The sequence below is a fragment of the Pithys albifrons genome, chromosome 8 (assembly GCF_047495875.1).
Source record: "Pithys albifrons albifrons isolate INPA30051 chromosome 8, PitAlb_v1, whole genome shotgun sequence".
NCBI lineage: Eukaryota > Metazoa > Chordata > Aves > Passeriformes > Thamnophilidae > Pithys > Pithys albifrons.
In genome coordinates, this window is record NC_092465.1 from 27303429 (window position 1) to 27319058 (window position 15630).

Here is a 15630-nt window from a genome sequence, read left to right on the forward strand (position 1 = left end):
AACGTCAGGAAAAGCTGTGCAAGACTCATCACTTCCAGCTTGAGGAGGAACATGGAGTCATATTTGAATAAACAAGACCGTTGGGTTAAAAGCTCTCGTAATCTTCATTTTGCCTTCATGGAAGCTCTGTTGTCTGCTGGAAAGCCTCAGCTGGGACACTCCACAGGACAGCCCCAGAGGGGTCCAGCCTCACCGCAGCACTGGCACTACAAGGAACCAACCTTCTGACCATGTTGATGCAGATTTTAAAATGATTGCACTTCTTTCATCGTCTTTCAAATCAGCTGAGGTCACTCCTGGCAAGGTGGCTATCCCCAGGAAAACCACTAGAAAGTCCATATAAAAGATCAAAACCAATGCCTTTTACGTCTTAGTATGATATATACTTCAGACCATGTAACTTTTACAGGATTGCCTAGTATTTGACGAATACAGCTCTCTTAACAACCCACATAATTTGTCTGATTTACTGCATTGGTCCAATGTGTTATTTTCTACCTTGCAAGAACAACCTTGCTTCTAGGAATCTGCCTTCATGATAAGATCGTGAATTTAATGTGCAGTTATTGTAAAAGACCACACATTTTACAGTAAAACTGAGAAAACTGATTACAGCAATCCCTCTGGAAACAAGAATAATCACATGATAAGACAGTGCTAATGGGAATTTATCATCTCTCATCACATGTGAAGGTTAGAACAAAGCAGCAACGTGTGTGAACTGCATACCTATTAATGCCAATGAATACTAGCTGAAAAGCTACTGGGGACTATGAAGAAATGAGAGCAGAGCAGGGAACCTGAACTATCAAACCTAAGCCAATTCCATGTGCTTCAGCCAGCCTACACAGTGAAGCTCATACACATTTGTAAATGCTATCCAAAATAACAGCCTCACATCTATCCATGTATCCTATTCCCTCTCTACCTACACTATTTCATTCAAACTCCATGCCATTCTTTCATTTTTTCTCACTATATTTTAGCACCTGATAAGTCCAAGATTATCATGAGTATCCGAAGGGTCTGTGCATCTGTGGGCCTACATGTCTGCATCTACACACACTTGTCTCATGCACACATTATTCCTAAACCATGTACCTAAGATCTGAAACACATTCAACTCTTTTCCCCATACAAAAAGAAACCAAAACCTACCCATGCTATTTTCTAGTTGAAGCAAATAGCACTTGACTAAAATTAACATTTTTAAAGTTGTCTTGGGGAAGTGAGTGCCAAAACCCCAAAGTGGCATGCACATAGTTTTAACATGAATGATACATCCACTTCCCTTAGGCAGCCTAAAATTACTCTGCATGCAGCCCCATAAGACATATGAAACTCCAACAGGTTAATGGTAGGTGGTGAACTCCTCTGTCCTATTGAATAATGGGTACATTTGCTGGCCTACCATATTTTTCCTGTTTCATAGACAGAAGCTTGGACTTTCAGAAGATTTTTTTTCTTTTCTAAATGAGAATAAAGGGAGATGGCTATGGTTAGGTGGCAGGAGGAAAAGATGAGAGAAGCATCCTACATAAGTACCTGTATGAGTCCTCTGGTGAGCCTTTAAGTGGGAGCTCTTTGTATAAACTTTCCGGCACCCATTAAATTGACAGCGATGAACCCTCTTCTTGTTTTCTGGAGATGCTTCTGTACCTCCTTGTTCACTGTCACTTGGTACGCTTTTTATCGTCCCCGCAGTCGCTGTTGCTACACCCACTTTTACAGAGCTGAGTGAAGTTTTCTTGGCTACCAATTTCAATGTCACTGTGCCATCCACCGCTGAGAGAGTCTGTGAGGTTTTTACAAGGTGGCGGCTGAGCTCTGGAGAGGAAGGGGGAGTTAATGAGGTTACTGCATTGAGTTGGGCCTGGTTGACGGCTGTGTAGCCTTCTGTGGAAGAGCTGGTGGACTGCGAGCTGAGGCATGTCTCAGACAGCAGTTTGTCACGTGAGAGGATAATGTCCATGTTGGCGCTTTTGTCACACGTACTCGTCTCCACTGGTAAAAGGATGGGGTCCAGCTGTCGGATATCGTCCTCCACGTCTGGGGCTGAGGAGGCATGAAGGAAGCAGTCCAAATCCTCGCCAAAGGTCTCAGAAATCTTCCGCGGTTCAGTCTGAAGGTATCGCTCCAACTCCAGGCATGTCTACAGAAGGGAAGGGAGAGGGGAGGGAGAGAAACCACTGTTAGAGACAGATTACAGCACACTCTCACCTAGGGCAGGAAAACATGGTCCAGAGCCATTCAAAGACAGCACTCATGTACACCAACTCCTTCTTGTGAGACAGTTACACATTAGGAGACATGTGAAGATTTGGCACTTTTTTGATGCTGCTCCAAGACAGAGTCTGGGAATACCCATGTATGGTATCAGGCATTATAGCAGAAGTGAAGATATGCAGAAAGCATCCACTACACTTTCATTAGTCTGTACATTTTTCATGGGCACCAGGGCCTTCCCAGTTTTAAGTGTAATCCAGCTAACAGTCACTTCCATATGAAACTATCCTAACGGACCCATTGCCTGGCCACATACAAACAAAAAGTCACCTCTCCAAATAACTGCTTCCTCTTCTTTCACAAACATTAACTTTCACTCCAAATTTAACCCAGCATAGTTGGCTGGGCCCATTCTGTTTCTAAAACAGCACAATTCTGAAGCCTAGCATTTTAAGATAGGAGACAAACTTGCAGTGACACCACAGCTTGTTTAAAAGGCCTGAGAGAAGGAAAGGAGACAGAAAAAAGGGTCTACTGTCAGTTTTAGGGGGATTTTTGGCACATCTGGTCAAATGGGGCTTCTTGTGTACAGGACACCAGACTTGCACACAAACACACACACAACCCTTATTAAAAAGTAAGTGAAGTTGCAATCAAAGAGGCTGCCACATAAAAAATGTGTCCCTGCATCTCCACAGCACTGATCATCAGCACGAGAATGGCGGGATCCTCCTATGTGAATGTGTCCTATTATGAGGTGCCCTAAGCTTGCTCCAAAAAGCCTCCAGGCACACCACACTGCCCAATGTTCTCCACAGCCAACATTATAAACTTTTATGGTTTATAGAAAACTGTTTGCTGTAGTTTCAGGAGCTTTTAATGGAGTTTATTAGCACTGTTTTTCATTTCTTGCTGCCTGAAAGGATAGCTGGTTAATACTACCACTGCGATTTCACAGGACTTAGATCTAACTAACGCTTTTTAGAAACCTCTGAAAACTACTCCTCAGAGGACACTTCTAGAGATATTAAGAAAGGGATTTTAGGCAAAAATTTTGAGTCTACAGGAGCTGGCAACCCAACCACATCTGAAACTGGAGAGTCTATCATCTGATCAAGAAATAAAAGCTTTGTATGACTAGAAGAGACAGAGGCTTCTGCCTTCTGGGTACAAAGGTCCCATCAACAGGAGCGTAAAGAGGCCCGACTCACAGCTCTCTAGATGCTGCCAGGTAATTTAGGATTATTACTTTCAAAGCTCTCAGGAAGCAGCACTGCTAGTTACAGACACAACGTGGTTGGACGACTTTCAGAGTTCTCAACAAAATCCGCTACACTGTTATCTGTTGTTTTTCTTAAAATAATAGCTGATTACAGATTTGAGCTGTAGAGATGGTCTTGGACAAAAAGCAAGAGTAGCAATATATGCAAGTGAGACGTGCTATACTTCAGCATGTAGGTTATTTTCAGAGGTATGAGACCGTTTGCACAATCCTGGCAGTAGGACACATCAATTCTACTTGCCTTTAGGAAATTTTCCATTTTTTTATAAGGTACATTCCTGGGACCATAAGAAATACCTTTATCTGGAAATCTGGTCTCTTCCCAGATAAATTCTAAGGGGTTTTGGGAGAAGCTTTCCAGCACGCCCCACAGTCATTCAAGAATAAACCCTAACACCAGAAGAAGCTTTTCAGTTCCCCACATCATGTAATTTGGGCTTTCTGGTCCACTTAGCCATCATCTAGTAGAACAGAAACAGGTTTAGGGGCCTAATAAATAAAAGGCTTCCAAAGGAAAGAGCAAGCATAATCACAAATTAGGGGTGGAAAGGAGGGCAGCAGGGGGGAGGAGAGACAAGGACTCAAGGCCATTAAATCTGGTGACAATGACATGAAATTTCAATTGCTGTGGGATCAGAAAGCTGCAAGCCAACTCTGGGCTGCCCGCAGAGGGGAGCGAGCAGGAGTGCTACTCCTTTAAGGCATCACTACCCCATGACAACAAAAGTGGGCCTGACAGTTTTTTCCAGCTTCACCATTAATTTTCCATAAAGAGCAGTTTCTCAATGAGCCCTTTTGAGGCAAAGCCTGATGCTTCAGAAACCTGTAATTATTCCTGGCTCCCCCCTCCCGCAGCCACTGCACCTGTGCCATTTCAAGACACCAGCTGGTCATGTCTTGCCTTCTGCCTCTGAAATCCAAAACCAGTGGATCAAGCCCATCTCCCCATAGAGGGGGGAGGAAAACAACTCCAAGAAACAATATAATGAAGTCCCTCCCTTCCACCCCCCTCAGCCTCTCCACCAAGTCAATAGCAGAGAAGAGCCTAGCAACACTGAACCAGAAAAGCCCTCCACCTAATCTGCATGGCAGACAAAGCCTGGCGAGGGGCTACAGCCACAGCCCTTCCTTTACCTCCTGCCAGGGCTCTACCTGCTGCTGCATTTGCCAGAGCAGGCAATTGCAGGCAGAAACAAAGCATCTTTCCCCATATGCACTTCCCAGCTTCTGCCAAGTACCTTATGCGACCTTCTCTCCTTGTGGTCCAAATCACCCAGGGAATGGTGGGGAATGGTTTAGAAACCAGCCTGCTTTCTTCACTCCTGCCCTGGCATGACAATTTTTAGGTCAACTAAGCCCACCCCCTTGCCTTGAGCTCTGAACTCGAGAAACCACTCAGGATGATACCACCTCACTTCAGCCTGGTGGACCTTCAGGAGAGGAAGGAGAGTTCTTCCATCTCCATTCCCACAAAGCCATTTGCCAGTGAGTGCATAAAAACTACCAAATGTTTGGGGGGGTTGTTGGTTTGGTTTAGGTTTGTGTTTTTGTTGGGGTTTGTTTGTGGGGTTTTGTGTTTTTTGGTTTTGTTTTTTTTTAATAGGAGCAGCAGGATGCTGACTACAATCCACAGAACCCAAACTGATGAATTAAAATGATGGTGAACCCTGCAGGTCTCCTACTTCCACCACCAGCCTGGCAGGAAAATGGTTCAAGAACACCTAGGACAGGAGAGACCTGCTCTTGTCATAGTTCTGCTTGGATGTCCTGCTTCTCCTTAACCACTTATGCAAGAGAGAGGGAGCTTTGTGTAACAGATGTAGTTACATATCACATGACATTAAGTCCAACTACATTGTAGGCAACTTGACGGATGTAAAACTTCCTTTTCCAGTGCCTGTAGGATTTATGGCAATAAAGACTTTAAACATTGCAATGGGAAGAAGAAGATGGCTCCCTTCATAAACACAGGAAGATCCATAAGACTGCTGTTTGCTGTCAAGCCAGTTTCACAGGCTAGGGATAAAAAGTGACCCACTACTTACCCATATGCCCTGATTAATAAGGGTCATTCTCCTTGCACCTTGCTCTTCAATTTAACTGGTTAAAAGAAATGATGATTCATGGCTGACAAATAATAGGATGTGACTTTATAAGACCCCACGTACTTGCAGAAAGCCAGTTAGAAAAGGATGGTAGTCCGGCAGTGGACAGTGCTATCAAGGCTTCAGCCTGATTTTTCAATTTTGGATACAATTGAAAAAAGCCTCACTTCCCCAGCAAAGGAACATTTCCACCACCTGCAAGAAACGCTGTATGTTTCCTACATGTAATGCTGACTATCTCTTCTCTTCCCATATTAGAATATCATCCCGGTTCTCTGGGGCATGTATAGCAGCAGAATACATGTAAACTGCACGCCATGACACTTCCATGTGCAGGACCAGATCCTTTAAACAGTGCAAGACAGCTACCATAGTTGTCCTGTGCCTGGAAAGGACCTACTTCTTGCTAGTCCTTTCTGAGTTTGCAGTAGCACTGATCCAGGAAAGCTCAGTGTTCAGTGTATCTGTCAAATCAGAAAGATATGACCTCTAATCGAGCTGTAGTCTTACCTCTAGAGCCCACCTAAAGCTTGTCTACTGAAAGTAAAGATTATTTACCAAACATATTGAGTATGCTCACCACTATGAAGTACAACACAAGAGAAACCCAGCATGTGCCTCTGATAGTAGAGATGTGCTACGTGTGCCATTTTCAGCAGAGCTTAGCACCCACCTAATTCTGAAGCCAACAGAAATGAAGACACTTTTGCTACTAATTGCACCACCAACAAGACAAACCGCGACTTTGCAATTCCTCTCAGACTTGCAGACACTCAGCTTGGCTCAGTGAGCCTCAGTTTTAGGGAGTCTGTCAGCTGTCCAAGTTAAAGTGCAACTAGAACATTCGAAATGCAGATATGAAAGAGGTGGAGTCACCATTCATGATGTTGATCTTTGACTTCATCATGCTCCCCCAGAGAGGAGCCAGGGAAGGCTTTAACTGAGACCACCTCCATCATCAATGTGCCAAGCCTCAAGGCAGTGTAAGGTACCCAATGTCTCTGTCTCCCCTTTAGAGAATGATGGGGGAAAGACATGGCTGTAGGCCAGGGGCCTTTGCAGGGACACAAGTTTGGCATCTCGGTTCAGGTCCAGACAGCTCTGGAATACGTAATTCCAACTGATGACCCAAGATAAACTCCCAGTTCCCAGGGTATAAATCTAAACCTGCTTCAATGAATTGCACAGAACTAGTCTTCGTTGACAGTCATGTCACATATTGGAATTTGACCCATACATACAGGCTTTTGAAAAATGCCAGGTCACTTCAGAAGCACCGGCCCATGCTGTGAAGTCTTTAACTCAAACTCCCGGATATTTTGCATAGTTAAAGAGAGGACAATATGGCAACACTAAAATTCTGCCAAGGGTAAAACAAAGCCCAAACATTTATAATAATTTGAGGACAGAAAGTCAGGGAAGACATCTTATCAACATGTTCACTGATTCCTCTGTTTTATTGATGCTCAAGTATTTTACAACATCTTGATTCTGAATTTTTCCAGCAGATCATGAGAAGTTCTTATCTGGAAGTGCTAGTTACTTCTAAGTGCCATTTTACTGCAGATATAATTGGACATCAAGCACTGGATCTGGAAGTTATCCAAAACCTAATTAAGAGGTTGGATACTTAGAGTAGGCTGTGACAGAGAATGAAAATGTCAAATGTGGTTGACAAGCGGGTCTGCTCTACCAGCTCTGTTTACAGTACTTGGAAGGATTCTCTTTGTAATTTACACAAGCAAAGCAGAATTATACATGCAATAGTGAAGGTCAAATTTCAACCTCCATCATGACCCAATTGCTTTCTACTGGCAGGTAAAAAAGGGGCTTCATATCTAAATTTAAATAACTGTGCAAGTCTCAAGACTGCAAAGGAAGAGAAAGTATCCTCAACCTGAGGACAACCCAAAACAATAACACTACGGTCAGTGCCACTGCAGTTCACTCAAGCTCAGAGCAAACAATGGCACCAGGTCCAGTGCCTGGTGTCAGTATTTCATTCTGCAGCAAACCAGCAAAAGCTTTGAGCTACAGTGGTACTTACATTGCTGATACCAGAGGATGAAATGGAAATGGGTGTTTTGGGGCTGCCCTTAAGTTAAGAGGAGTAAGAGATTCAAAACCTATCTCCCATCCCTGAAATGCCATATTGTTTTTTATCTTGAACCTAAAACAAGATTTGAATGATGCATCTTCTTCCCACTGCCAAAAGCCTTCATTATTTCCTGAACAACAAAACCCAATACTCTTGCCCATCTATTCCAAGATGGTCATCTGTTCCCACCCAGCTGCCAAAACCTCCAGCTTTTCCTCTTGGCAACCTCTACTGGGCAGTTGTTAGTCACCAAAAAGCTGCAGCACATCAGAAGCTTAACATTTGGGACAGCATAAAATAAACAGAATTTTAGTATTAAAATAAGTAGTTTTGCAAAATACACTTGGGAAAAATAGAAAACCACAGCCTGAAATGAAAGAATAGTAAGAAAAAGTTTCAGGCAATAACAAATAATCTCTAATACAAAGGTTTAAAACAAAACTAGTCATGTGCCAGCACATCTTGCCTATGTGCTATAGTTCACTGAAAAAAAAAAAAGAGCTAAAACCACTTTTCAAGTACAATAATAAGACACTTCTTGAAGTTAACTTGTGGTAAATATCTGCATGCGTGTTCCTAATCCCTTGTATATATGAAGCAAATGAAGTTAACCGGATGCTCAGCTAACAGGCTTTTGCCAAGAGCAAAAAGCAGGCACAGGCACAGTCAGCAGAGACCCCCATGATATGCAAAGACTTGTTTTCCTGTGGTAACTTCACCATATGCCTGAGCCATCAGGCCAGTCCTCTTTAACACCAGCCAATGTGTCACACTGGCCACCAGAGCCTGCAATAGACAAGACTAATAATTCCTGACTACACTACACAGGACTCAAGCCTCTGTTTGCTGATTTCTTCAATACAATAATGGCCTGTGCTCACTTTCCCCCTTGGTCTCAGCCCAAAGAATGAACTGTTAAGGAAATGTATTTAGTCAAACCAGCCCATTCACTGTTCTTCATGCACAACAGCACTCTTAATAAACTCTTCTACCACAACCCAGATGGTTTTTCCCCTGAATGTTCTCCACTTCTCTTATACTTCTCCAGAGCAGAAGAAATGCTGAAATCTGAAGCCTCAACTGCAAAAATACATTTTAAAGTAAAAAGTTCTGTGGATTTAAAGGACAAAATCACTACCTTCACATAACACAATTAATTTTCCTGTTGCTCTGGGGCATGATGTAAATGGGGTTATCAGACTTCAATCAGACTCTAATGCTTAAAGGATCAAAATCCATTTTTCCATAAATTAGCAATTTTCACCAGCAGCAGTGGGTGATAAAACAAGTGTCTCAAACAGAAAAAAAGTCTGAACCCACAACTATAACCAAGAAGTCAAAATCAGGATTTGTTCCCAAACTTAGTGATTAAAAAAAAATCTTTATCTAACAAGCCGAATTTGTACACTAAAAATCTGTGGTATTTGGGCCCTAAGCACAGAGAATTTCAGTGTACTGGTTATGAGATACTGAACAAAGGACTGCAGCTAAGCATGGCCAAATTTGATAGGCATCTAGATAAATAAATAAAAAAAAAAGAAAAAAGGATAAAAGAAATCTGCAAACACTGAACCAGGGCTTTGGAGAGCTTTTGTTATTTTTTTGACTGTTTAATAAAGATAGGAAAAATATCTGCAATCAGTCACAATAACAACAAATTGCATCAATGTCAGCAAAGGATTAGGGATAGCCAAATCACGAATACAGAAGTGCAGGCAGTCCATTGTGCTAGTATCAAAATACGCTAAAAGCCATGTGTGATAGGACATGATCACACACTCTGCATGCTGCCATGCAGTCCAAACAGCAAGGAGCCATACAATGATCATTTGAGAAATCATATATAAAGGAAGAGTATTTAGTTATATAACAACCTTGGGTGGCTTTGAGTGAACTGGCTAGTGGCCCTCACTGCAAACTTTTCTCCTAACTTCATCGATGAAGTGTGTATTTAACCTGTTGTCATCCAGTTTGGAAGTAGCTTTAATTTAGCATAATAAATAGCAAAAAGGCACAATTAGCTCCTTGAATTGCCAGTCCTAGCTCCCACTGAAATCAAAGGATCAGGTTCAAAGCATGCCCCAGAGTGTGGTAAACTTCTCACAGGAAATGGATATGCAAGAGCAAATGCTGACGGCTGTGGAATGTACAAAGCAGAGCAATATTTTAGGTCTCGATCCTCAATTAAGATTCATCCTTAGAAAGTATTGCAGTGGGGTTACACAGCAGAATTGGATTCCTTGTAATTACTCTGGTTAGGTTCATGAATGAAAAAATGCACTCTTTAGAAATGTTTTATTAACATCCAGAGATAGCTTAACATTTTCTACTCAACAGCTGACACAAATGTATACACCAGTTGTTTTCAGGCACTCTCAGACAACAGCATATTCATAAGCACTATTTGCCACAATTAGCTTATTAAACCAAACCTGGAGAAGAGTTGTGATCAATACACTCAATAAATGGTACATTTCATAAGAGTCCTGTGTTGTGAGTCATCTCATCTGCTCTGACCTAAAAATATATTAAACAAGATGATGTGTAACACTGAATTCCTAACCCAAAAACGTGCAATTCCTCATACTGACTTTGCATGATCAACATTTCTGTGCTGGGACTACTCTACATGATGCCCATTCATTATCACATGTCAGGGCTCAAAAACCCTTTGTATGTTTCCTTTTGTATTATTTTTGGCTGTGGGGAGGAAGAGGTGGGGACCTGTCTGGGAAACAGGAAGCAGAAGGAAGGAGGGGAATGGGTCGCAGAATAAGGGTAGAACAAAAAAGAAGAAAAGAGCATTTATACCATTTCTAAAGATAATAAACATATAGAACCAAAGCCTGCCTCCAGCCATGTGGGGAGCAGTGGGCTGTTTGGCTGAAGTTTAAACTTTAATGGGAGCACAGTAACTGTCCAAGCACATTTACAAATAGCCATTTGCTGCTTTCTTTCTTTGATTTTTTTAAATCATTTTGGCTATTTTTTATCTTACAAGAGCAAGAAAATGCAAGTGCTACTGTGATAAATACATCAATCTGGGCAAGGAAAAGAGAAGACAACAGACTTGAGTTTCACTGTTGTGCAGAGAAAAAGCCCTCAGTTTAGAAACAAAGCAATGGGAAATACAACCGGATTTTCAGTTGGGGTAAATCAGCACAGAGCAGCCCTGATTTCATGGTTCCTGTTTACATCAGCTGAGGTCCTTGCCAACATTCAAACTCCAAGAAATTCTGCTCTTGATTAGCCCCTTCTAACTCGGTGGCTTACACTAAGCAGAATTCTACATCCTTTTTGATGGCTGGAGATGGTTATTTTATATTGTCTACTTTATTAGGAACAGTGTGACCCAAATGGAAAAAATAGGAAGAACTTAAAAACAACACTAACTTCAGACATCCTGATATTTGGATTTGTTTCTTTTCTCTCCCACTCTCTTTTCTTTTTTTTCTTTTTTCTTTTTTTAATTTTGAGTAGGCTATATGGGGCATTCACAAAGAGGTTTCTGCCACTTCTAGGCCAGAGTTTTCACTATCTGTGCACAGAAACAACAGCCTTCATGCTTGAACATCCCACTGCAGGTCAACATGTGTGTCACTTTAAAGCCAGGTACTGTCCAAAGGATGTTCCCTTACAGTCAAGAGTATTTTTCCATTGCTTTTCTTTTCAACACTGCTCTCCCAAGGCTATTCTCTTGCACCAGAACTCTAGCCACCAGAGATTTTGATCAGCCTCACAATCTCCCAGGCAGTGCACTCAGGCTGTTACACACCCTGAAGAAAGTGGCGTGGCCCTCTTTAGCAGCAATTTGACACAGCACATTGGTAAAGAGCTTGCCAGTACTAGCCCAGCCCCTTACCAGCGACCCAGGCAGCTGCCCACAGACATCTAAGGAGATCTGTATCCCCAAAATGCATTAGCTCAAAGTAAAAATAGGAGATCTGGCAGGGCCTTTTGTGGCTGTCATTAGCAACTCAAGATGCACTGCCAGAAGTGGATGAGGTACTGCTCGCTCCTCATGAAGGGATCATGAGATCAACCTTGTATCAGCTTCCAGCAGGCTGTACAGCTACTGGTTGCAGCATGGCATGCAAAGCCAGGACATCCCATCAAGAGCCCTGCCATTTTTTGACTTGAGAAAGCCCGGCAGGTCAGATCCCAGCTGCTCAGAGTCAGCACACCTCTGTGAGCCAGTTTACACAACCACGGCTCTCACACTGGCTCACTGGACACCCACCCAGTTGTTATGATTTTAATATGCTGCAATATGAATGCTATTTCAGGACAGTTATTAATAGCAAAGAAGCCAGAAAATAGCCTAGAAGGAATGCAGTGTCTTGGCATTTCTGGGAGATACAACGATTTCCCAGCAGTCAAGAAACCACCATGGTTAATTCAAGATGTTTCTGTGCACCAGCCTGTCTTTTGTTACTACATGATAAGCCACCATGACATGCCTTCACAGGAATGCCCTGTATGGGTACCAGCAGACACAGAGACTACAGTGCTGAAAGGCCCAAAGGGTGGTACTTTGTTACTCTAAGCAGGCTGGTGAAAAGCAGAGGCTGGGTGCTGTGAAGAAGCATCAGCAGAAATAGGTCAGGAGAAGCTCTACAATTCCTGAAGGAAGTGAAGGATAGCAAAGGACCTCTTCAAGCCTTTCTCAGAAATCTGTCTGACTCCAGGACCTCAGAGAGGCTCTAATTTTCAGCCTTCCTTCTCCTATAAGCACTCTTTCCTTTCCTTATTTTTTGATACTGAATCTTCTCAGCACCACCACTCAGCAGGAGCCTCAAGGCAAGTCACTGTCCTTTTTCATGGGCTCTCTTAAGCCTCCTGTTTCTCCTGGCAAAATATTCTTGGGAATGTATTGAAGAATAACCATGGAAAACACCAGACCCTGCTGCAAGTTTATGCTGGCACCTTTCTGACTAAAATTAATTGGGAGAGCTCCCACATTAATTCCAGGTCTATCACTGAGCCCAACACTCAGCATCACCTTGCAGAGATTATGCCCTACGAAGGTATCTCTTCACTGGCAAGGTTCCGGGCATTCCTTCTGCCTGCACCCACACTGTTGAGAGGCTCTCCTTGCTCTCCAGCCCCATTCCTAAATATCTTCCTTGAACAAACCAAATGAAACTCAACATTGTGTCTTTCCCTGAGAGGAAATGGCCAACATGATGATGACAGGAACTGGAAGATGTCATCATCACAGCACCACAGCCTTACCCATTAAACTGCCTCAGAGAGCTCCAGCTCACTAGTGAGCATGCACTGCAGGGAACTGTGTCCCTCACCACTCTCGAGAAAGGAAGCAAACAAAGCCCACTTACCAACAAGGAAAAAGGAAACATATTTAGTTACCTTAAGTGTCCTATTTCCGACAATTTCCCTCTTCCACTCTACATCTCCAGAGATAAGCCTATCTTTGTGATTTGGTTTTATGACACTCCTTCCCTTTATTCTCTTTCTGAGATGTGACTGAAGTCACCAATGTCATGGCTTGAAAGACTATGGCTAGGTTCTCTTGGCATGGTTTGTGGGAAGAGGACGAGTGGGAACCGAGGAATGACAGCATCTCCTGCTGCTGAATGAGGGGCATGTCCTCTTTATCGTGGTGTAACCAATCCTTCCTGGCATCTTGTTTATCATTGATACTGTTTAACTAAAGCTGTTTTTAGTAGTCCTCCTGAGTGGAGTCTGTAGCCAGCTACTGCCATCCCAAACTCTTCAGACCTCTGTCACCATGCTCTGGTACAATCCCTGCAATAGCAAAGATTGTGTTTCCCCAAGTACAAATTACAGCTTTCAGGAGCTGCAATTTTATTTTGGTTATAAACATACAAAGGTAGCCTTTATGGTGGGAGAGGAGCTCCATGAGAGACCACAGGCTGAGCCTCTGTTTCACAGGGAACATTCCTGGGATCATTTTGCTGCTTTGCCTCCAGCCGGCTCTGCGTCCCAAGTGGTTAGCTTCCCAAGCAGTTGTGCTTCCCAAGTGGTGGCATGATATCAGAGATCAAGAGAGAGCCAAAATGCCTTGTGGTGGCCAGGACTGTTGGAGGCATCTGCTTCAGATGCCACAGTCCAGGAACTGGGACTCAGAAACACATGCAAACCGTTTCTTTAGCTAGAGCCAGCACTACTGCCAGCCTACGCATTCAGGACAATTTTCAGGCACAACTTAGGACTTGCTTCTCACTCTAAGCTGCTGCAGAATACATCACATCCCTTCTGAACATGTGAGCTCTGCTCAGAGTGCCTCAGAGGTGCTCCTACCATCACCAGAGCAAGCTTCAGGGGGTTTCCTCCATTTCAAGTGTCTCTAACTCTTCGCTCCTCTGCAGATGTCCCATCACTACCCAGTACCAAGCTCCTGACACCTGTCAAAGAAGCATGATATCAAATTGCCCCTTCAAGCCCTGAGTGCCCCCAGGCACTTCAGTCCTCCTGTCAAGCCTGCTAATGTGTCCCTTCCCTGTCACAAGTAATGATGCATTCCTGGAAGCAAAACTGCATTAAAAGTCTTCTTTGCATGTGAGCTAAGAGCTTTCTTTGCCTCATACCATTTTTAGTCATAAATATAATATCAAGGTGATCGTGTTCTTCTCAGCCTACTCAGAGTGTTCTGTAAGTAAAACCTGCAATTAGCAATTTATCAGATGGAAAAATAAAAGCCACATTTGGTTTCTCCCTACACTTAAAAATGACCACGTGCAGCCTCTGAAGCAGACTGATCTTTGTAACAAGGTCATGAATATCAGCTGAGAGGGTGGGGGGAGAAATAAAACCACCCTGCACATGTTTTTCCTTCTGTGCTGCTTTCTTACTGATGTTTTGCTCACTTTCTAAGCAAAGAGGAAGCCTCTCCTGTTCCCGTTACCCTGTGTTTATCCACATTCCAGCAGCCAGTGGCTGCTCCTCCAGGCGCTCTCCAAAGGCCAACAACTGGATCTCGCCACAATGCAATTTTGAACTTGGGCCACATCCAGCTCTGAGTAGGAGTGAGGTGGGAAGAAGCAATAGAGGCAGCGGATGGTGGGGCACCATGAAATCTTTTGAAAGCGTCGCCCCTGCAGGGTTAGACAAAAAGCACAGCACACCCTTTGCCTAGTGAAAGGCTTGGAAAATGCACTTTAGGCGGCACAGCCTTAGGAGTCAGAATAAATCCTCCCAGATGTCCCTGGTGACAAAGGAGCCCAATTTGATCAATACAGCAGCATTATTAACACTGTGCTGCCTTACATGAGGACAGTCATATGTTCTTGCCTCTGCTAAGCATGGGGGAAGGGGTGCAAACTCCTACAGCAATTCACAGGGGAAACGTCTCTCTCAGAATCATTAAGACTGCAGAAAGAATCTCTTACCCATTTTCGTTGAAAGGTGCTTTTTTTGGGAGAGCTCTGCTTCATTAGTATTGATCAAGCTTGGGTGGAATCCCAGAAATTGTATGTGCTCTATGGTTTTCTCAAAAAGAAATTTTGTTTTTAACTACATTAGAATCCCTATCTTCAGTCTTTTTTTCCTGCAGGCATGAGTACCCTTCCTTTGGGGGCTGGGTAGAGACACATAAATGTAGGTGGTTTACAACAGAAGGCACAACTTTATGATTAGCAAATTTTGTACAACGGTTAGGAGAACTAGGGATCAAGTTAAGCCCATTTGGATTCAAGCAGAAATAATGGAAGCAAAAAGGTGTGTATATATACATATATTTACATATACATATGTATATATATATATATATATATATATATATATATATATCACTGCTGCTTCTGAGCTCCATCCAGAGTCATGGCCTTTCTGTGTCTGCCTCCTGACAAACATATTTACAGACAATCCTAGTGAGTAACTCAGAAATTGGCAAGAGAAAGGAAGGGGAAGAAAAACAGTCCCAGCTAATCACCTGC

The 15630-nt window shown here is 43.1% G+C and overlaps 1 protein-coding gene across 1 annotated transcript in view; it reads right to left on the reverse strand.

Annotated features, from left to right (window-relative positions):
- KLF7 (KLF transcription factor 7) overlaps positions 1 to 15630 on the reverse strand; it is a 66774-nt gene that overhangs the window by 34179 nt on the left and 16965 nt on the right. The window contains exon 2 of the mRNA XM_071562501.1: positions 1546 to 2152. Coding sequence (XP_071418602.1) covers positions 1546 to 2152 — 607 coding nt within the window. The remainder of the gene's footprint in view (positions 1 to 1545; positions 2153 to 15630) is intronic.